The following is a 22900-nucleotide window of genomic DNA, read 5'->3' as shown; positions in this document are numbered from 1 at the left end:
TTCTGTTAAGCCTGCTTAATCAGACCACTTTTCATCAGCCTGCCTACCTCCCATACAGCTTAATGTATACACTGTTCTAAATATTCCAGCATGTATACCTAGAGCCCAGTGCATTTTGCACAAAATATGCACACATGATGAGATGTGAACATTTAATTACACCACTAGTGAGCTGACAGACCATGGACCTAGGTAGCTCCCAAGTCAATCCCTGTCCCCAGTGACAGTTTTCACCACATATGAGTGTTGCTTTCTCTAGACTTCTTGCTGCTGAGTGCATAAACCATGTTTGCTTTTGTGCCTGAACTTTCCCTGCAGTCTAATGGTTTTGAGATTTATTTCTATTGCATTTATTGTATCAGCACGCAACAGCTAATGTATCTATCCTTCTACTGAGAAAAACTTGGCTGTTTCCAGACTTTGCTGTTATGCATAAAACTGCTGTGAGCTCTCACAGTCACAGTGTGGAGACGTGTTCTCAGTTCCGAGAGACAGGTGCCTGGAGCTATCTCACTGGCCATGATGTGTTGAGATATAATAAAATTGTCAGACAAGTTTTAAAACTGGTTGTACAACTTCCAGCTCTCAGAACAAAAACAGGAAAATAAAATAGATTTGATGGCCAGGCATAGGGGCGCATGCCCTTAATTTCCCACATGGAAGGCAGAGGCAGGTAGATCTCTGGGAGTTTGAGGACAGCCAAAATTACATACTGAGACCCTGTCTCAAACAAACAAAAACAATTCATACCTGTGAGCTATAAACATTACAATCAGAGCTTTGTCTTAAGCAAGCATTTTATTATATTTATTTTTTAAGGTGTTTTTTAAATGTGTTTAGGTGTTTTGCCAGCATGAATGTCCATGCTGTGTGTGTGTGTGTGTACAGGTGTGTACAGTGCCACTGGAGGCCAGAAGAGGGTGTCAGATCCCGAAGACTGGAGTTGCAGGTGGTCGTGAGCTGCTGCATGGGCTCTGTGGAGCCATCTCTCTAGCTCTGAGTGAGCATATGTTTTTGTTTTTTGTTGTTTTTTTTTTTTTAAGAAAAGAAGAAGAAAAAGAAGTGCATGCAGTCTTTTCCATTCAGCCATATGCTGATGAGCTCCTGTCCCTTCTGTGTCCCTGAATGTGTATCCTGCTTAATATTATTGTCTTTCACCCTGAAAACTCTTTCCCCGAGCACTTTACAGGGGGCAGGGCCCTTGATAACCTCCTTGGTCACCACTTCCTTTAAGATGTATTCTTTTGCCTTCACTCAAAATTAGTTTGGGTTATTGAATTCTGGGTTGACAGAATTTTCTCAGGACTTTAAAATGTTTGCCCCGGCCTTCATTATTTCTGTTAAAAAGCCAGACAGGGTCTGCACTGTCCCTCCTCTGTGTCATGTGTCACTATTCACTAGAAGCTTCCAAGGTTTTCTCTTGTAATTGGTTTACAGTATGTGGTTTTATTTGCATTTATCTCGGTTGAGGTCACCTAAGCTTTTAGGATCTGTACATTTGTTTCCTTCCAATTAAATCTGGAGAAGACGTTATCTACTATTTCCATAAATACTGCTTTTGCCTGATTTTCCGTCCTTTCTGCACCACATATATAATCTGCACCTGCCCCTCCCCCACAGAGCACTGGCCCTGTCACCTTCTTTCCATGTTCCCTCTCAGGGTCACATTGTGTTTTCCATTGCCCCATCTTCAAGACCCTTTCCCTCACCTGGAATGTTCTAGTAAACCAGCCCAATGGGCACTTTTTGTCAGGTTCTTCAGCCCAAATGTTTCTACTTTACTTGCCTACAGTTTCTATTTCGCTGTTGAGATTTCCTATTTTTCATATATTATGAGCATATATTATTTGATATATTTGGACACACTTTAAAACCTTTATTTTAAAAAAAGCCAGGTGGTGGTGGCACGTGCCATTAATACCTTAATCCCAGCACTCAGGAGGCAGAGGCAGTGGGATCTCTGTAAGCTCGAGGCCAGCCTGATCTACAGAGTGAGTTCCAGGACAGCCAGGGCTACACAAATAGAAACCCCATCTCAGAGTAAACAACAACAACAACAACAAAACTTTAAAAAAGAGAACCCATCATGTTTGCTAGGCTGACCTTAAGCCCCTGGACCTCTCCAGTGTCTACAAGGACGGGCCACCATCACAGTTGGTTAACTAGTTTCTACAGAGCTTTTCAACTAATCCCATCACCCTGACTTCTTGAGGCTGGTCTTACTTGGCACCTTTTATCTTGGGTTTGAGTCTTATTTTCTAGTTTAGGTCTCTCCTAAACCTGAAGTTTCTTCTGCTTGTCACTAGAAGGAGCACAGAATGCTACAATCCAGAACAACCAAAAAACATGATAGGTGGTGTGGCGATGAAGCAGAATTTCAGAAAACCCAGCAGGGAAAATGGACTTGCTGCACAGCATGCCTCATGCCAGCCTGGTGCAGACTCGCTGGGCCTGCTGTTTCTTTTGAGGTCATTACTATTTTATCAGCAGGTTGAAAAGAAGTTTTTATAACCGGCCTCAGGTCTGAAAGGCCTGACTCAGCTGATTCATAATGCAAAGATCTCACCCTCAGAACTGGATCTGATTGCCTTCCTCTGTAAGTCCTGCCGTCTGAGGTGACCTGGGTTACGGTGTAACTGTCCTGCTCATTCCTCAAAGGCCTGTGAGACACAGAGAGAAGGCTGCCAAGCCTTCCCCATGAACTCAATACTCCCCATGAGGGTACAGTTCTCAGCTAAAATGGAATGTTTTTTACATTTTAATCTACTCCCTGTACTACTAGGAGTAAAATAATTACCTTAACTACATTCTTTCTTTCTTACACATGCATGTGTGCACACATACTCACACACACCACAAACCTTCTAATGGATTTCACATTACCACTAGTGCAGATTATATAATACACACTGTGTAGAGAGTGGCTGCAAAAAATTCCGATGAAACAGAGACAGTGCTGTGGTGAAGGTGACGTCATCGGGAGTCATCTGGTTAATTTCCTGCAGCCCCATCCTAAAGGGGGCCCAGAAGCTCAGTTTTCTCCTGGTGTGACAAACCCGTGTGTGTCATGAACTGGAGGTGGTTATGATTCGCCTTCATTTTCATAAACATAAAGAATCCTCTTTCACTTTACAAGATCTGTTGAGGGTAGCATGACACCATATAGGGATCCTCACTGACATGAATGTTAGAATTTAGTCAGTAACGACAAAGTTAATTGCAAAAAAGATGATAGGAAACCAAAATGTAGTTGTGTTTTTTACTTTCTAAAACTTGCTCTACGGCTCCGAAGTTGCAAGAACAATATAAGGAAGCGTCTGCTCCCACTGTCACCTGGACACTTCTCCAAGCTACAAACATCACCAAGTCTGGCCTGGAACAGGAGGGACCTCCAGAGGATTTGAGCCAGCAAAGACAAGAGCAACTGGTGCCTCCTCATCCTCACAGCGAAGGCTCAACAACGGTGTGCGGTGAACCACTGGATATGCCCTTTCGTTCAGTGTACCAGGGTGGGGTGTGGGGTGAGTGTGTGGCCACCAAGAACAAGGGACCAGGAGTTCCAGGCCTGGAGATTCACCCAGGACCAATGTGCCTTTTGGCTTGAAAACAATTCTAAAATATTAATATTACATATTGATATGTTCATAACAACCACCCTTATAACAAATATGGGGAAATACTTTAATTTTGAATGAATATTGGATACAGATAATAAAAGTAAGTGGAATTACATCAAACTGAAAAGCTTCTATATAGTAAAGAAAACCACTGACAAAGTAAAGGAGCAACCTATGAAACAGGAGACATCTCCAAATTGTGTATTAGATCCAAGACAAATGGATAATACAGACAACTTAACTCAGCACTTAAGACAGGAGGGAGGAAGGAAGGGAAGGTAGGCAAAGAGCCTGAATATGTGTATTTATTTTTTAAATATAATGTTTATTTTTTTTGAGAATTCATACATGCATGCAATATACTTTGATCCTACTTAACCCCATTCCTCTTCCTAACACAGATCCACCTCACCCTTCAAACTTTATGTCCTCTTTTGTAATACCCTGCCAGCCTATATAGTCATTGGTGTGGGCCATGTATGGAGCATGGGCTACCTAACAGTGGCCGCACCCTAAAAGAAAACTGGTTTTTGGCCATGGAGAGATGGCCCAGTGATTAAGAGTACTTCTTGTTCTTCCAGAGGACCTGAGTTCAGTTTCCAGCAATAGCAAGAGCTAACCAAGTGGCTCATAATTGGCTGTAACTTCAGTTCCATGGCATTTAACGCTCTCTTCTGACCTCTGTGGGTACCAGTTCACATATATACATTAATGAAATGAAAAGAAAACTGACTTTCTCTCCCCAGAAACCATCAACTGTCAACAGTTCCTCAGCTGGTGTGGGAACTCATGAGTCCCTCTCCCTCCATCTCTAAATATGTATATTTTTAAGTTTATGTATTTTATTTAACATTTGCATTGATATCTGAGTGTGTGTGTGTGTGTGTGTGTGTGTGTGTGTGTGTGTGTGTGTGTGTGTGTGTTTATATATGTATTCCACATGCATGCAGGTGCCTGAGCACACTAGAAGAGAAGCATCAGATCACCTGGGACTGGAGGTACATATGGGTGCAAGGAATTGAACTAGGGTCTGCAAAGGCAGCAAGTGCTTATGACTGTTCTGTTACATCAAAAAGAAGGCAGATAGTTTACAGGCATATGAAAAGGTGTTGATACTCAATAATCATAAAGAAAATGAAACAAAATCACTATGGGTTGTCACCATATACCTTCTAGGGATGGTGTGGTGATTTGAATAGGAATGGGCCCAATAAGCTCATATATTTGAATGCTTAAGGAGTGGCACTATTAGGAGGTATGGCCTTGGAGTGGGTGTGGTCTTGTTAGAGGAAGTGTGTCACTGGGAGGTGGGTTTTGGGGATTTCAAAGGCTCAGGCCAGGCCCAGTGTATCTCTCTTTTTGTTGCCTATGGATCCCCATGTAGAACTTTTAACTTCTCTAGCACCATGTCTCCCTGTGTGCCCACCAAGCTACCCACCATGGCAATAATAGACTGCACCTCTAAAACTGTGAAGAATCCCCAATTAAATGCTGTCTTTTAATAAAAGTTGCCATTGTCATGGTGTCTCTTCACAGCAATACAACTGTGATTGAGACAGATGTCTGTTATCAAAGAGGATAAAGGGGCTGGAGAGATGGCTCAGAGGTTAAGAACACTGGCTGCTCTTCCAGAGGTCCAGGGTTCAATTCCCAGCAACCACATGGTGGCTCACAACCATCTATAATGAGATCTGGTGCCCTCTTCTGGCTGGCAGAATACTGTATACATAATAAATAAACCAAAAAGGGGAGGGGACAAGGCAAGAATGTAGAGAAAAAGAAGCCTGGCATAGTGTTGGTGAGAATTCAAGTCAGACCACAGTTGTCCAAAGCAGATAAGATGCCTTGGAAAATTAAAATCCACTTGCAGGGATTATATGAAAGAAATCAGTGCATCAAAGAGATGCCTGAACACCTGTGTCTACTTCAACACTATTCACTACAGTTATAACTGGAAGAAATCAAGATACCTGTCAATGAATAGATTTTTAATGGTAATATAGACATAGCCATAAACTGAGAAATCCCATCATCTGCAGCAACATGGATGGAACTGAAGGACATTTTGTTAGATGGAATACAACAGCCAAGGAAAGACAAACATTGCAGGTCCTCCACCATACCAAGTATAGAATCACAGTCCCTGAACCAGCAGGAAAGAGAGAGAGAGAGAGAGAGAGAGAGAGAGAGAGAGAGAGAGAGAGAGAGAGAGAGAGTCCATACCACCAGAATCAGAGAGCTCAGTCCCAATGTTCTACAGTGCAGGGCAAGCACATTCTACACAGTGTGTTATGAATTTTAAAATAGTAGAGGAAAGGAAATTGAGGGTTCTCAATACATAGAAACAATAATACATGAGGCTGGAGAGATGATTCAGTGGTTAAGAACACATGTTGCTCTTGCAGAGGACCCAAGTTTGGTTCCCAGCAAACATACAAAGCAGCTCACAATCGGTGGGTAATCCTAGCTCCAGGAGATCTGACATCCTCATCACCAAAGATACTGCATTCACGTGCACAACCTCCCATGCAGACACATGCACATAATTAAAATAGTAACTAAAAATAGAACAATATGCAAGAACACAGAATCACTGACGACTCTAACTTAATCATATACTTTATGTACATGAATCAAGCCACCCCACCATACCCTGTAAATGCACATCAACAAATATAAATAAGAATTGCAAAAATAAGTACAAAAATATTCTCTTAGCATTAAAAGGAAAACTACATGACTACATATTTTATATAGACATTTATATTTAAATGCACAGAAAATGGGCTATGACCCCACTGTATAATAAATATATTAGCCACAGTCTATTCTAATCATAATTGCAGCTGGATGTCTATAGAAAGAAGGACTGGCAAGCTGATTTGGAAACATGTCATATCCACATGTGGGAAAGAAAAGACTGGGACGTCAGCACAATTGTGACCTACAACAAAGCTACAGGAATGACAGTGTCAGAGATGGAGGCTCAGTAGTCAGCTACAGAAGCGAGACAGTATGCTGTTTGCATAAAGACAGAAAGATCTTTAATACTTTGTACATTACCTATGAGGAAAGCAGCAAGCAGTGCAGCTTCTTAAGCGCTGGGTCAGCTGCATTCATGGGAAGAAACCTAACTTTGTTCTCCACCCCAGACCAACCATGGCCAGAGAGCTAACTGCAGATGCTGAAACAATAAAGCTGGGTGGTAGACAAACATTTCCCTAAGCAGGACACAAAGAGACCGATAAAATGGACCTCATCAGCAGATAGTATGATGTCAGATAGAAACGACGAGAAAGAGTTTTGGTGAAAAAGAAATGTTCAGCCAAATTTAACACGGCCAAAGGTGGGATTTCCACACTGGGAACCAAAATGAGCTAATATGCAGAGGGATGAAACACACACATGGAACGGCTGAAAAGTCACAGGGATGGTTATGAAGGCATGCATTTAGATGCCCCCAGAGGTGACCAGAGCTGGCAAGGCTTTTTGAAAATAGGTAATTTCATGGTCTGAACTAAATTTCAGAAGGGCAACTGAAAGAACTCTACAAGAGATGGCTGAAGAGAGAAGAAACTAGAATTTGGGTGAACATAAAACAGGGCTTCAGAAATGAGGACATTTACATGCAGCAGTGTGACAGGAGATACACATGCAACGCCACCTAACAAAAGAAAATCCCTTCCAGCAGTGCCCAGTTCACTTGAATAATTGGGACAATATTCTGAAACAAGCACTGATACTCTGTAGTTATATGTGGTGTACACACAGATGATATAGCAAGGAGGGAAAGAATGACTCCCTCAACCCTAGAGCTGCAGGCTCTGTGCTCTGAAATAACATGTAATCTTCACAACAGCATGTGAACAACCTGTAACAGCACACATAGTTGTGTCCCCTTTTTGCTTTTTAACTATTTTTGTTGGAGTTTAAGAAACCCCTCATATTACTGATGATATACCTCAGTACAACCACTTTAGAAAACTGGCAAAAATCTATCATTCTAAACATATGTATCAGCAAACACCTAAGAAACAAGTGTTGATGTTCATCAAAAAAAACAAAGAAAGTTGTGATGCAGCCCAAACATGAATCAACTCATATGATAATCCATCCACTTAAGACAGTTTCTGGGCCACACAACAAGTACTACCAGAGGTAAAATTAAAATTCGAGGTTGTGGGATACCTAAACTCATACTCGACCATCTCACTACCTTGGGCTATACTCACAGACCCAGGAATGAACCCATTCTCAACTTGTAGAATTTCTATTAAAAAGATGAAGGTACAGAGAGTAAGCTGCTGGAACAGTTCATCCTAAAAACAGTATAGTAGGAGAAGGGGACTGGGAGAGAGACAGAAAACAGATTTCCACTACAGAAATAAGAGAATTCAGTCACCAAGCAGACTTGAACATGACAGGGAACGGTCTCTGGCCTGGGCAGTAAGCCAAGAATGGTACAGCAGCAGGCAGGGGATAGAGGCTAAAGCAGGTGCAGTGAGCCAAAGTGGGGTCCTGGGGGGGGCAGATGGGTAGAGAAACATGATGCTCAGGAGAGAAATGGGGGTGGTAAGACCTTTGGAGGCCTCGGTGCATTTGCATATCAGATTTCCTGACGAGAGAACATTTAATACAATGTAATTTATGGACCCTCCTGACAATTAATATTCACTCACAGGAAGGTCTCTGTGGGTACCTGAAATTAATTTTGAAGCCATTAAAGGAGACAGAAGGTTATTCTCAATGAAAAATCCTGTGGCGAAGGTATCACCTCCCCTATTAAGTATCTGAGAGTAATTGCATGAAAGAAAACCCCATCGCTGCTAAAGGTGAGCAGATTAATGGGCTTTGGGTTGCTACCTTACTGTTTGGTAAAATCCTAGAATTGACTAGAGTTCAGATGCACAAGGTGGAAGGATGTAGTTTGTTGTCTCCACAATCCCATGTTTACAATGGGCATTTTATTTCAATTTAAAAATGGCTCAACAGAACATATAAGATGCAACTAAAGGTCACAGACACAATGTTAGATTAAAAGGTATACTTTGTAATGGCCAAGTTGTGGAATCAACATAGCTGTCCACCAGCAGAAGAATGGTTAAAGAGAATAAGGGAACACCCCAAGTGTCAAAAAACTAACATCAAGGCACAACAGCATGTGTGAGTGTGAAGGGCATCATGTTAAGCAAAATAACCCACACAGAAAAACAGTTATGATCTCACGCAGACTGAAACCTGCAAGTCAGACTCATCCAGGCATGGGGAAGATGGCTCTCCCTGTAAACTCAACAGGCTTCTCTCTCGGAAGTAAAAAACCCACTGAAGAGACAAGACAAATGAGCGACAGTCGTGACACTAGACCACAAGGTAAAGCTTGTGTTAGCGTCTGGTGCGTCACAGATACAGCTCTCCACCGTTTTGCCGGTCTGCTCCATGGCACAGTTGAAGAGAATTAGAACAACGCACATGATCGGGCTGCGCGCTTCTGAGGTCAGGAACACTACACAACATACATTCAATACCTAGTCCTGCATGAGAGAACAATTACCAGCTTCTCAAGTAGGATGTCAAGGCATCCCAGACACCGCCTGCACAGATCAAGGGGCTCTGTGTTTCTGAAAACGGAGTTCAGTTTACAGCGGAGTTTCCTACCTCCCGATCCTTGAGCTTCATGGCCAGCACTAACTGATGCCTGTGATTTGTGAGAGCCTCTCGGTAGTTTCCTTTGGAGAAGAACGCAGAGCCTAGATTCCCGTGAGCTCGGCATTCTCCTGTGTGGTCACCTGATTTGGGTAAGGAGAAAAAAGCTCTAAGTTACAGCATTACTTATAACATACATGGCTCTCTTAAATGCCACAGATTGACTAACTAGGACTTGTTACTTTCTTTTAGGCTCTGTATAGGGAGATGAGATCCTAGAACCCAACTCTCTGGACCACTTTATTGTTGTAGCACACATGTGGGGGTGGGGTGTTACAGACCAAGATACAAACCAGCTGCTGCTGGGAGTCTCCTCCCCACTCTGCAGATGACCTTTGGTTCTGAGCAATTATCAGCTTGCTGGTTCAGCCATTTGACTCCAGGCCTCCTATCATACATCACTTCTCTAGGAGTATCTGATAGCAGGTCCCCACAGCCCTCCTTCCTGCAACCTGAGAGTCCCTGAAAAATCACTACCTTGATGGCCACAAGCCATGCCTCTCTCCTCCTTCTTCTTCCTTGCCTGGAGGCAAGAGGCTCACAAGATAATGGCTGGCTGTGGCTACACAGTGTGGCTACCCTGTCTCCAAACAGCAAGAAACAAAGTCACAAAGCTCCCCCAGCTAGTAAGTGACAGCCATTGCAGTCATATGGCTCCACAATGCAAGTTCTTAATCTCTGTGGCTGGCCTGGAACTCATAGAGATCCACCTGCCTCTCAGGGTGGTCCACCACAGCCAGCCTGTACTGAGCCCTTTGACAAACCCAGGTGCATTCTCATGGGAGACAAAATTAAAATGAAGACGAGTCACCCAGAGAACCAGCACACGGGGCACTAAAACTGTTAACATGAAAACCAAGAGGAAGGTTATGAATATACTAATCACACTGCTAGGCCCTCTGGGAGCCTCGGACCCTTGTTGTCTGAAAATCCTCAAGACCTGGGGGGCTCTGAAATCAAATGTCCTGTTACACATATTGGTCCTGCCAAGTTCAGGGTGAGCAGCTGACATGCAGGCCAGCCTCATACCTAAGGTCTTGGCTACGTCCAAGTCTTGCTGCATGTACCCCGTGCTCTTCTCCGTGTTCCCTAGAGACCAGTGTGCGCTGCTCAGGGCAGAGAAGACAGAGCCTCTCAGTTTGAGGCTGCAAGTGCCAATCTTCAGAGCAGCCTCTAGGACAACCACAGAGGCCCCATGGTGGCCAGCTGTCAGGAGTTCCTGCCCAACCACAGACACGACCACAAAGGGACTCTTGTCCAGTTTCATTTTCTGAAGCTGCTGGTAAGTGGGCTCCAGGGTGTCTGCAGAAAAAGAAAACAAGGCAATGAAGATTGATAGACATGGCAATCCTTCCATGGTGCTCTAGAAACATGTCTGTGGCTTGTGTCTGGTTCGAGCACAAGCTCTTCAAACAGGACCCTAGCACCACCAGATGGCCCACACATCCTATAGCTAGCTTCACCCATTCAGCAGTTTCTTTATCCTGCAGGCATGGCCACATTCACCCTCTCTTCCAGCTTAACACATTCCCTGAATGTGTCTATCCTGTTCTTCCTCAGAACACAAGTCCATCCTTCCAGCTGCCCTTAGCCCTCCAGCCCTCAACGACCCTTGTTTCAAAACTCTCTTCATTTTATGGCTTGTGTTGGCTAACAGTTATTTTAGAGTTGCTCCATATTTGCCCAGTAAAAATCTTTTTCTGATAAAACTGTTGAATGCTGTGAATGAGAATTCTGTGAAAGAAGCTGCATCTACTGATTGGCTGATTGAAACTGGTGGTATAGAGAGGTCAGAAGCCTCATTACAATTTATCTTGGATGATCTATATAGCCTACTAAGCTTCTATTCCCTGCCCTCTCCTTTGTGTCAGAACAAACACCCTATTACTAACAGATAAAACTGGACTTAACATTTTGATAAACAGATTAAAAGAAAAAAACAAACAACAAAAACTTTTGAAATGTATTAACAAAATCACCAACTAAAGAGCTGGGGACAGTGTCAGGCATCATCTATGACAGGCCAACAGAGTTCTCCCCACCTGTTACTATAACTTGCATAGTGTATTTGGAAAGTGACATGATTTATGACTTTTCTTTGTTCTGTCACCATAAAAAGTTTATGAAATTGCTACCTTGTTGGAACATGGAATTTGGGGTAATCTAAATCTGTGCTCCTTGGCCATGGTCACTCATATTTGGCTCCAAAATAAACTCTCTCTTATCCTCTTGGAGGTAAGAGACGTGTTTTTGTGCTAACAGTGCTTTATTCTAGGTGGTTAAGTGGTGCAGTGCAGGCTCATGATAAAGTCCCCTCCACTGTCTCACTGGTGAGTGCCCCTAACACATCTGTCATCAAAAGCAGTGAGAATGGACTCATTAATAAAGCCTGCTCATAGTTTCTCCTAGGAGATGCAGTGAAGGAAACAGTACCCACAAAATGCCAACCCTTCTCAACTTCTTATACTACTACACAAACACATAAAACACCAGCAAGCAAAGCCATAAGGAGACCATCTCCTGCACCCGGGTGAGCTCTCAGGTGGTAAAACGAAGGCCAGCCTCATTTTATGTTCAAATGGCAACAGTCAGGTTAGAGGTCAGTAAGCCATATGGGATTACTTCTATTTGTGTGTGGGGGGGGGGAGTTGGATGCAGATGACAAGCTCTTGTCCCTCCCTTCTCTATTTTCTCTAAAGATAATAAGAATTATAACTGTGCCTCTAGTATTCCTGAAACCTCCTTCACATTAGTGGTTCCGATAATCCACACATCAACCCTGTGACAATGCTGGTCTCTTTAAATCTCTAGCCTCCTGGCCAGTGTTCTGTATTAACACGAAATCTCTGCAATTTATGACTTTTCAGTTCTCTGCTAAGGAGCTCTCGCCTGAGTCAACATCACCAAGGAAACATTGGAGCTTGCTGGTGCCTAAAGCATTTTCCCCTTCAATCAGATCACTAAACAGAGAACAAAGAACATTTTTACTCCTGTCAAGATGCAAGCAGCAGAGTACTAGTAAGCACTGGCTAGCCAACAGGGCTAAACACAGTCAGGAGAGAGCAGGAACTGCTAGCACAGAAGAGGAGTCTACCACAGGATGCTGGGAGCAGGGTTGTGCTGGCCCCTGCTGTGGGCTGGCTGGGAGGGAGTGGAGGGGGTGCTCAAAACAACACCCCACCTCCAGTTAACAAAAACCAGAACTATCAGGCACCATCATTTTAGGAACAAAGAATCTGGGCGTTTATCTGACTCATCTAAGGTCATCAGACAGGGTCAGAGGCAGTGTAAGAGTCTACTTACTGCAGGGCTCCAGGCCACTGGGTCACCACAGCAGGAAGATTTAGTTGCAAGATACAGAGACCTTAGCTTAGCTGCTTTTAAATAGAAACCCACCGAGTGATGCTGTAGAAGGCAGAGATGCAGCCTCGGGACTGAAGCAGAGCCCTGCCACTGAACACAGCCCTCAGAGAAGAAATGCTGCCATCCACCACAGTAACACATTCTATGAAACCCTGTCTTCATTGAATCTGTAGCTTCTGATTCAAAGTCTGGAACTCAGAATGCAAAGGAGTGTGGGAAAGTTGGGATTGGACGTTTTCACTTTACACTGGAAGGCAGGAAGCAGATATGCAGAATGGGAATTCCTAACACACAAGGAAAATGTTCTGTTGCTCATCCTGAAACAAGGGGCGCAGGCATGGGCTTGTGCTAATTTAGTATGAGACTGTCTTTCCCATAGCAACTGTGGAGCCCCTGAAACAGCAGCAGAAGTAGGAGACAGCACTGTAACAGTTAGAAAGCCAAGGTTAGGAGCTGTCTGGAAACTCCCAAGAAGGAAAAACTCCTAAGAAGAAAAAAAAGTCTTCACTTGAGCAAGTTTTTTGATATATGAGGATAAATTAAGAAAATTATAAGACTGAGAATATAAGTACATTAAAAGGCAAATACCACTGCAAAGATAATTATAAAGTGGATGTGAAAACGTTTCAAGATGATCAAAAGCTTCATGGGAGGAGAACTTGACCTGTTAAACAAAAGGCAGCGTTTAAATGAGTCACTGTTTTTATTTTGAATGGGAGGTGTTTTAGGGAGAATGAATGTCTTACACAGGGAGTCAGCAAGAGACAGACAAATCTCTGCAAGAAAGAGGTTTCCGAAAGGTCAGTTTGGGCTGATCAGGCAGTGTATGAAGCAACAGAAGCTGATGTGGCTTAATGGAGAAAACAGCGAATGATGGCTGAAAGAACATGTCTGTCCTTCAGAACTGCTAACCTCAGGCTCCCCACACTGCCAAGTGCATAGGCTATGGCTGTTGCCATGGTTACACAGGGATGCATGTGTGCACAAGTGCATGGTTATGTGTACATGTGACCACAGACACCTATGTGAATGTGACATCTCTGCCTATGTATATAGTAATATATATATACACAGGGCACCCATTTCACTGTATGTGATTTCCTTTTTTATGTTAAGTTTCTCTGCTTGAGCTGAGATTACATCTCAGAGGTCACTAATCAGAATCTCTAGCCAGCAGTTGGGTTTGGGGAACTCAAATTGGGGTTTTTGATATGTTGCCCAAGCTGGTCTCAAATTCCTGGCCTTGAGCCATCCTCCCATCTTAACCTCCCAAGTAGCCAGGGCCACAGGACCATGCCACTGTATCCAGCCAACTGCATTTGCTTTTGATGAAAAAGACAGCAAGTCTCTTTTTAAAAATCTATGGATGCCCTCTAAGACTCTTTCCAACCCCACTGCTCTATTTTCTGTTCTAAGATAAACTTGTGCTATCATCAGAGGGACTAATTTTGTGATTTTTAGCAGATTAGACAGAACAGAATGTTGGCAGCCTGTAGCTACTCAGATGTTTTTCTCTCTAGAATGCATGCATAATACATGAAATAACTGATGTCAACCCAATTCCATAGGAATATAAAGGCCCTTCACAACACTAACTGGGCCCTGTTGCAGGTTTTTGAAATGTAAAGTCTTTAGGAATTCAAGAAGAACAAAGTCACATCTCCTGGCACTTCAGGAGCTTGTGAGAACGTAGTGGAGGTGGGTGATAAACAACCACCCTCTGCTAAGGGGCATTCGACATTTGCCAGCCCTGAGATGCACACCTCTCTACATGTCAACAGTTCTGAACTAGGGACTCCACACCTGGAACTAAGCGGTACCTCACAATGTCCAGCCACTTTATCTAAACAACCTAATCTACATAAATGAGATGTGAGTAGCAAGGAGAGACTGTGTGAGCATCTAGAAGCAGATGGTGCAGCTCCCAGTCAGGGTTCTGAGAACTGTCGGCTGAAATGAGGGGTCCTGAGGAGGGGGGCCTCACAGAGGAAGGGGCATGGGAATAAACTGAAATACTGGAAATCACAGTGTTGTCTAGGAAGCATCAGATGTCTTCCAGACAAGAAAGAAAGAGAAGCCAGGTTTCTGATGCTAAGCCCTGAGAGACTCCAGTGAGTGCACATGAAGAAGCCCCTGGGTACGGTAAAGTGCTTCTTTTCAGCCTGGACACCCTAAAAGGACACATCCCTCCTGCAGAGGAGAAGGCTTCTGCAGGGCCGGCCTCACTCCCGTGTGTAGCTCCCAGAACATTAGGGGATGGACACCATCATTTCCCCCTCACAGAAAGGCTAGGCACAGAGGAAGCAAAGCCATCTCACTATAAATGTGTTTAACAAATGGGAGAAAAACTCCATGTTCCTCACATAACATTTCCAAAGCAGGACTCTTGTGAAAAGCGACTGGGCCTGAGGGAGGATTGCATGGAGGGCAGACACAGATAAATGCAGGTGAGGCCTGCAAACTGAGAGACAAAAACTTAAGCATTTGCCAGCCATTTTCCATGGGCACATGATAAAGCAGCCTCCATGGATACCTCCAGAGATGACAGAGATGACAGACTCAGAACAGGCGACAGACAGCTCATGAAGGCAATGTCTTTAGATGACAATAATAAAAATCAAATCAATTTTAATATGATATGGATAGTATATTTATATAGAAAAAAAGTAGATTAATATAGGCTGAACCTTCCTTAAAAAAGAAAAAAAAAAAAGACCAAACTGGGGCTGGAGGGATGGCTCATTGGTTTAGAACACCAGCTGCTCTTCCAGAGGACACAGGTTCAATTCCCAACATCCACATGGCAACTCACAATCACCTCTAACTCCAGTTCCAGAGGACCAGAGAGCCTTTTCTGGCTCCATGGGCACTGCACACATGTGGTACACAGGCATACATGCATGCAAACAAAACTCTCATAAAATTAAAAACATAAATCAATAAAAAAAATAAGCACCAAATTGTAGACATTCTTTCAAGTCATGAGAGTTTTGTTTGGTTACCAAAGCACCTGGGCTAAGGAAATTTTTTTTCTCTGTTGCCTTTCAGAATTACAAAACAAGCCAGGCATCTTGGCTCACACCTGTAATCCCAGCATTTGGGAGACAGAGGCAGGAGGACTAGGAGTTTAGGACCAGCCTTAGCTACACTGTGAATCAGAGACCAGTCTTGGCTTCATGACAGCCTGACTCAACAAACAGACAAAATAATTAGAACAACATCAAAAGGACACTGCAGGTCAGATCTATTTGTGATGGGTCCAACTACAGGGTTTGGCCTCATTGTCAGAAACTTAGAAAAATGCAGGAGGCAGGTCTGTAAAACATGAGAAGCAAACAATGGTGGTCCCAGAGTAAGGCTACTAGGATGCAGGATGGTGCACAGCCACAGGCCCTAGAAAGTAGGCTCAGAAGAGGCCAGCCTGGAGCAGACAGGGTGGCGAAGGCAATGCTAAACAAGCCAGATTTATTAAGTTTGAGGTAAGAAGATGACACTGAACTGCTCCAGGCACCTGTAAGAACCAGTTTTCTCCAGGGTCAGCCTCGGGTCACTCACTGTAAGATAGAAGGTACCCAAGGGGTGACAGCTGCTCTGAGCTGCTTTTCACACCACAGGGAAGACTTTTTTTCTTTTCTTTTTTTTTTCACATTTTTCTCAACAAATTGCTTCAAAAACAAACTGGAATCATTCTGCTGGCATCAACACATCCAGGGCAACATCTTACAGCAGAAGCAGGAATGCCTCAGAATGAACAGGTGTTATCTTCATGGACTAAATAAAAATGCTCTATGTATATTCTTTAAAAGATGTTGCTAGTTCTTGGAAAACTTCTATGCACATCCTTCATGGAGAGGATGGGGGGCGTGGAGAGGAAATGGTAAAGAAGATAGGTTGGCTTTTTTATTGTCTGTTTCCCAAAATGTCCTGGAGCCCCAACTGGTCAACCCTGGATCATGACTTATTGACAGCAAGGCCCATGTTGGGGAAAGCTTTTAGTCCCTGAAGCAAAGACATGGCTTTGTGTACTTATGAAACAGCTTGAAGAGAGGTTTGTTACTAATTTTCCCCAAAAGTATGAAATGTCCAACTTTCAGGAAAATAACTCTTCTATAGAGTGATGGATCGCCTAGAGACATGAGCGCTATCTTGTTCATCAGACTTTTGTTTAGCACATACTTTGAGCCAAGTACAATACAGGCAGCAAATTAAAGCCACCTCATGCTGTAAATGTTTCAAAACTAAACAAAATGTTCATTCTCTAGTGTAAACAATTAAAAGGCAGACCATTTCTGTGGCAAAGAGGCGGTCCTGCTTGACATAAGCTATGGGCATAATATGGCAGTGGCCTTGCCGATTGGCTGCAAATCCACTGTCACAACCCTGTCACTACCCTAAGATGACAGCTCATGTACGTGTTTAATGAAAACTTCCTAAGTGCTCACAGTGTTCTCAGGACTCAGAGATCTGGAGAATGCTTGCTCAGTACTCTTCCGGTCCCAGGTGTGACCTCAGAGGATCACAGAATAAAAGAAAGTGAAAACATGACTCTGCAAAATGAAGACAACCGCTCAGGGCCTGAGAATTCCTGCAGCCTTGCCCAGTACCATCTCCCTGTGTTCTCTTGTTTTCTCAGAAGATCAATTGAATAAAGCAACAGAGAAAATAAACAGCCTCAATCTGTCTTCCTTTTCATCTCTTCTGAGTGCAAAACACATCCTCTTGATGTTCCCCTAAAGATGTGAAGTGCTGCCCATGGCTGTGTAAACACTTGCTCACACCTATTGTCCTTCCAGTCAAGAAGCTGAGATAGGAGGATTGCTGTAAGCTCAGGCCAGCCTGGTCACACAGTGAGTTCAGGCCAACTCTGTAGAGTAGGATTCTGTTATGAAGAAAGAGGGGAAGTGTGACTGAGAATTCCTGAAAGAAGCTGTGTCCACAAAGGCTGGAGAGACTGGAACATTGCGGGGTTGGGAGCCTAGTTACAAGTACTCTTGGGCTATGCTTAGCTCCTAAGGAGGCACCCCTTGCCCACCTCTGTGTCAGGCCTGACATCCTGATAAACAGATAAGAACCTTCAGAATGCACTAACTTACAAAACCCTACCCTCCACCAATGGAAGGGCTAAGGATGTTAGCAGCAGACACCTGAGGGCCAGAGTTGAGAAGCCCGCATCCTGCTGTAACCCACCTCTCTGATATTTCTCCTAAGGCAATGCCTTGATTTATAATGTTCTTTGTTCTCTTGCTATAAAACTATATCCATATTGGAAACACAGATGTAGGAAAATATAAACTGTGTGTTCCCGAGGCCATGGTCACTCATATTTGGCTCCAGAATAAACTACCTGTTAATACCTTTGAACTGACTGCTGTGTTTCCTATGAAATGAAGAGGGAGGGAGGGAGGAACGGAAGGGAAGGAGAGAAAGAGGGAAGGAGTGAAGACTGGCTTAATGTCTTCTATTTCTAAAAGCTATATTTGTTCATACAAGAAAATCAACTTTTGTTAGAGGTACTATGGTTTAAAATATTAAATCTAATTAATATTAAATCTAATTTCACAGTGGGAATTCTTTAAATATTCCTAAAATACAAAGAAGTACACTCATCTGCCCATGCCAAGGGTTCATCACCAGCCCACAGACCCCACCTTACCTGTCAAAATCACCTCTGAACCCTCTGAGGTGACCTTAACACCCTGGAAGGCTAGGTGGTCTGCTTTTCATTAATACCTGAAGAACTTCATCCTACCTACCTCTCATGGGAGACTTCATGGCAGCTTCTACCATCCCCACCAGGAGCTGGAGACTTTTGGGGTCTTGAGCCAGCCCAGATGCAAAGGCTGCCAGGGCATCTGCGTGGCGTCCAAGGTACTGGAGGGCAACACCCTGCCGGAAGTATGCCTGGAAAACACGGGGAAGATAACACAGATTTTTATTCATCACTTTGCTGTCTGAAGTGCCCAGAGTGATTCTTTATCAGGGCTTTGAATAAGATGCCTGTGGCTCAAAACAGAATAAAGGGTTCAAGACCAAAGAACTCATTTCTTCTAAACATCACAAGTTGTATGTCTCTCGTGAACTTACATTAAATTTGTTTTCATTTCTCAGACGCACTGATTCTGTTCTGGGCCTTGGTACTTATTCTCATATTGTTTCTAAATAATTTAAAACACAGTCTTGGGCTGCAGCTGGTATGGTGCTCACCTACCAAGCATGAAGCCCTGAGTTCCATCCCCAGCAACACATAAAGTCCCAACAGAAATTCTCATTCTTAACTGGCCCTGATATCCCTAAAATTCTAGCACTTGAGAGACACGGGAAGAAGGATCAAGGACAAGGCTGTCCTTGGCAGCACAGCAGTATGAGACGTCCTGCTTAAGGACAGCTATTTGGCGATTTTTGCTGTCGTTTGCTTCTCTGTTGTGTGATAAAACACTGACAGAAACCAACTTGGGGAAGAAAAGCTTATATTTGGCTCATGAATTACAGTCCATCATCAAGAGAAGTCAGGAACACAAGTTCATGGGAGGGAGAGAGAGAGAGAGAAAGAGAGAGGAAAACACACACACATACACACACACAGAGAGAGAGAGAGAGAGAGAGAGAGAGAGAGAGAGAGAGAGAGCATGCACAAATCATTGTTTTAAAACTCAGTTTGGACACCCACATTTGTTGTTTTATTTGTCTGGGGGTTTTGATTGATTGTTTTTGTTGTTTGAAACAGGACCTCACTATGTAGCCCTGGCTGGCCACGAACTCCCTGTGGCTATTCTTCTGTCTCCCTTTAGTCACCACACCTGGCAATGGTTACATGCTTTGTGGGGTTTCAAACATATTTTAAAACAGTTACCTAAAACATGTGCTTTCTTTCAAAACAACCAAGATCATCTTTTGCATCCTTTAATTGGTTAGTTTTAAACTGATAAAAACCAATGTGAACATAAGAGAACCTTTTCCTCCCTTTCAGCTAACTGAAGAAATTATAGGAGACATTAAAAATGTTTAACAATAGAATTCTTTTTAAATTCTGTTTGTAATCTGGATTTGGTGGCACATGCCTTTAATCCCAGCACTCAGGAGGCAGAGGCAGGTGGATCTCTGGGAGTTTGAGGCCAGCCTGATCTAAAGAGAGAGTTCTAGGACAGCCAGGGCTACATAGAAACCCTGTCTTAGAAAAAAATCTGTGTGTGTGTGTGTGTGTGTGTGTGTGTGTGTGTGTGTGTGTGTGTGTGTGTGTGTGTGTGTGTGTGTGTGCTCCATCATACTTGGGTGTGCATGTATGAGGATGAAGGTCAGGCTCAGGTGCTGTTCCTCAGGAACCGTCCACAGTGTTTTCTAGGACAAAGTCTCTCTCCCCAGGAGTTTAAGCTCAATGATACTGCTAGACTGGCTGTCTAGCTTCAGCCACAGCTGAGACCACAGGCATGGGCCATCACACCCGGTGTTTTATGTAGATTCTTTCATGGGGATGAAGGCTCTATAGCTTTCAAGGTAAGCAGTTTCCACAGGCCTTGAATTTAGAGTTTAAATCATAATTTGTTTTAAGTTTTGTGGAGTACAGTTTGCTTTTCAAGCACACAGAGAACAATCTACTGCACGATCAGAGTGTCACTGTGGTGCACAGACTCACATAAAGACCAAACACCCCCACATAAGCCGGACAGTGGTGGCGCAGGCCTTTAATCCCAGCACTTGGGAGGCAGAGGCAGGTGGATCTCTGTGAGTTTGAGACCAGCCTGGTCTACAAGAGCTAGTTCCAGGACAGCCTCCAAAACCACAAAGAAACCCTGTCTCGAAAAATCAAAAAAAAATAAATATATAATAAAAATAAAATTAAAACAGATGCACAACATCTGTCTCTAAAATCTACTCCTACAATACTGTTTACAACACGAGTTTACCTTTCTTTAGTTAAACAGACTTGACCATTTTCACAAATGATATTCATGTGATCCAAATGAAGTTTCAAACTCTCAAAACCACTGCTTAACATGAAGTTCTATACTGTCACACAAACACACGGAGAACACGAGAGCAGGTGACTTTCATGTTCCCACATAAACCCACTTGCTTCATTTCTGTAGCAGCACGCTGAGGTAATGTGAAGAAGAAAAAGGACGAGTCTGGGTTTCTACCAAGAACTAACCCATAACGGAATGAATGCTCAAATAACTGTGGGCTGTTTTGTCTCTATGGGTTTAAACAAGCAGCAGCTGTTAAAATGTAGGTGTAGTAAGATGATAACCCACAAGTGCACTCTCCTCACTTCCTCCCACTAGACTTGGTCACTGTTTCCATCTTTAAGGTGTTTGCAGACATTGTTTCATTACCCACTCGCGTCACATTTTAGAGTGTTCCAGGAATACAGTACACCTAGAAATAACCATAGGTCTGTGGGCCTGGAACAGATGTACAAGGCTAAAATACAGATATACCCTGGTTTATATAAATATAGGTATGTTTCTCGAATGTGGTGGCACAACCAGAAAATCCCAGGACCCAAGGAGGCTGTGCAGGAGGATTACCAAGAGTTTGAGGCAAGCTTGATCTACATAGTGGGTTTCAGATCATCCTGGGCTCCAGAGTGAAATCATACCTCAAAATAAATAAATAAATAATAGTGTGTGTGTATATATACGTATACACAAATAAATGTGTTGGGTATCTATAAGTAAGAATAACTGCTTATGGAGGGAGATAAAGAATATCTAGAGTTATTGATTTCAGGTATGCATTATAAGAAACAAAAATCTTAAGTTTTTAGTATTAATTTTGAAAAGTTCTTGTATCCTAAAACAAATCATCCATTATTTCACCGAGAGATCAATGAGTTCATGGTTTATGAAATAAAATTACTAAAAGCAAGTTTTACTTGCCTTAGCCAAAGAAGTAAGCCAAGTTCAATTACAAATGCAAGCTATAAACAATAGATCCTCAAATAAGGTGGAAGACAAAAACGACACTCTCCTGCTCTCACATGCATACCATGGCATTCCTATACACACACACAGAGAGAGAGGCATGTACACACACAGACATGTATACACACACGCTCAGGTATATACACATACACATGTACACACATACAGGCATATATACACACACAAAGCCATGTACACACACATACACACAGACACATGTGCACACACACAGGCATGGACACATACACAAACACATGTACACACACATGATTTAAAGATGCAAGTTGTGGTCTCATGTGACTGGCAGTGCAAGAGTCTCTGACTGTTTCATTTTTCTTAGACTCACAGGAGATGAGAAGGGTAACACTGGAGTCTTACTTCCCACAGCTTTAGATGCCATTCTTCAGAAGCAAAGGGAAGGCTTCTTCAGTTCCCCATGCCCTCAGACACTGTCAGTCAGTGCTCAGCAGTGTTCCCTTGGGATGAAACATCATGTCTGAACAACATACTCTATGGCAAGTGGGCACCCAGTGGAGGATCTCCCAGCAACAGGTCACTACAGAATAAAATTAATTCTCGGGGTTTCTGTGAGGGATATGCCACAACAAAATTTAAGCTAATAAAGATGAAAACTAAAGTGTAGTTTATTGTGACAAGGTTAGAGCACTTAGCATATCACCTGACACAGAATAGAACTGCCTTCTTTGCTAGTTAATGAGAAAACACTTAACAAGAACACAAGATTCTAGATTAAGAAAATATACAGAATTCCAATATATATGCAAATATTAAAAATATTATTTATCGTCCTCCACAGTCTAGCTGGATGAGTCTACCTGATCCTCCCCGTTCACACACCCTCCACAACTCAAAGATGTAAACTGGGACCCACATCCACTGCCCTGGCCTAGTTTAGCTACAATTGCTAAAATTGCACTAAAACTGCACTGAAATCAACCTCCAGTCCCTGCCAGTCCCCATTCAACACAGCCTCCAATCTCTCCACTCAGCCAGACAGATCCTTCACATCACTCTCCAGGGTCTACCTGGACAGGTCATCTGCACAAAAAGTAGGGGGAGAAACATCATAATTAAATGACATCATACCTCAAACGGACTCAATGGATATCTACAGAACATTCCACCTGAATATCAAAGGCACAAAGCAAATCTCCACAAATTCAGGAAGACTGAACTAGTTCGATGTATTCCACCTGACCATAATGCAATAAAACTCAACATTGATAGCAAACAAATCTCTAGTAAATGCAGAAACTCATGGAAATTAAACAGCTC

The 22900-nt window shown here is 43.1% G+C and overlaps 1 protein-coding gene across 2 annotated transcripts in view; it reads right to left on the bottom strand.

Annotated features, from left to right (window-relative positions):
- Ttc28 (tetratricopeptide repeat domain 28) overlaps window positions 1-22900 on the bottom strand; it is a 400070-nt gene that overhangs the window by 175420 nt on the left and 201750 nt on the right. For both annotated transcript variants that reach the window (XM_027415916.2, XM_027415917.2), the window contains 3 exons: window positions 18437-18584; window positions 10350-10622; window positions 9273-9403 (listed from right to left, as the gene is read on the bottom strand). In XM_027415916.2, coding sequence (XP_027271717.1) covers window positions 9273-9403; window positions 10350-10622; window positions 18437-18584 — 552 coding nt within the window. The remainder of the gene's footprint in view (window positions 1-9272; window positions 9404-10349; window positions 10623-18436; window positions 18585-22900) is intronic.

This window comes from Cricetulus griseus, chromosome 4 (assembly GCF_003668045.3).
Source record: "Cricetulus griseus strain 17A/GY chromosome 4, alternate assembly CriGri-PICRH-1.0, whole genome shotgun sequence".
Taxonomy (NCBI): Eukaryota; Metazoa; Chordata; class Mammalia; order Rodentia; family Cricetidae; genus Cricetulus; species Cricetulus griseus.
The sequence above is the reverse complement of the archived record's forward strand: the minus strand, read 5'-3'. Positions and strand labels throughout refer to the sequence as shown.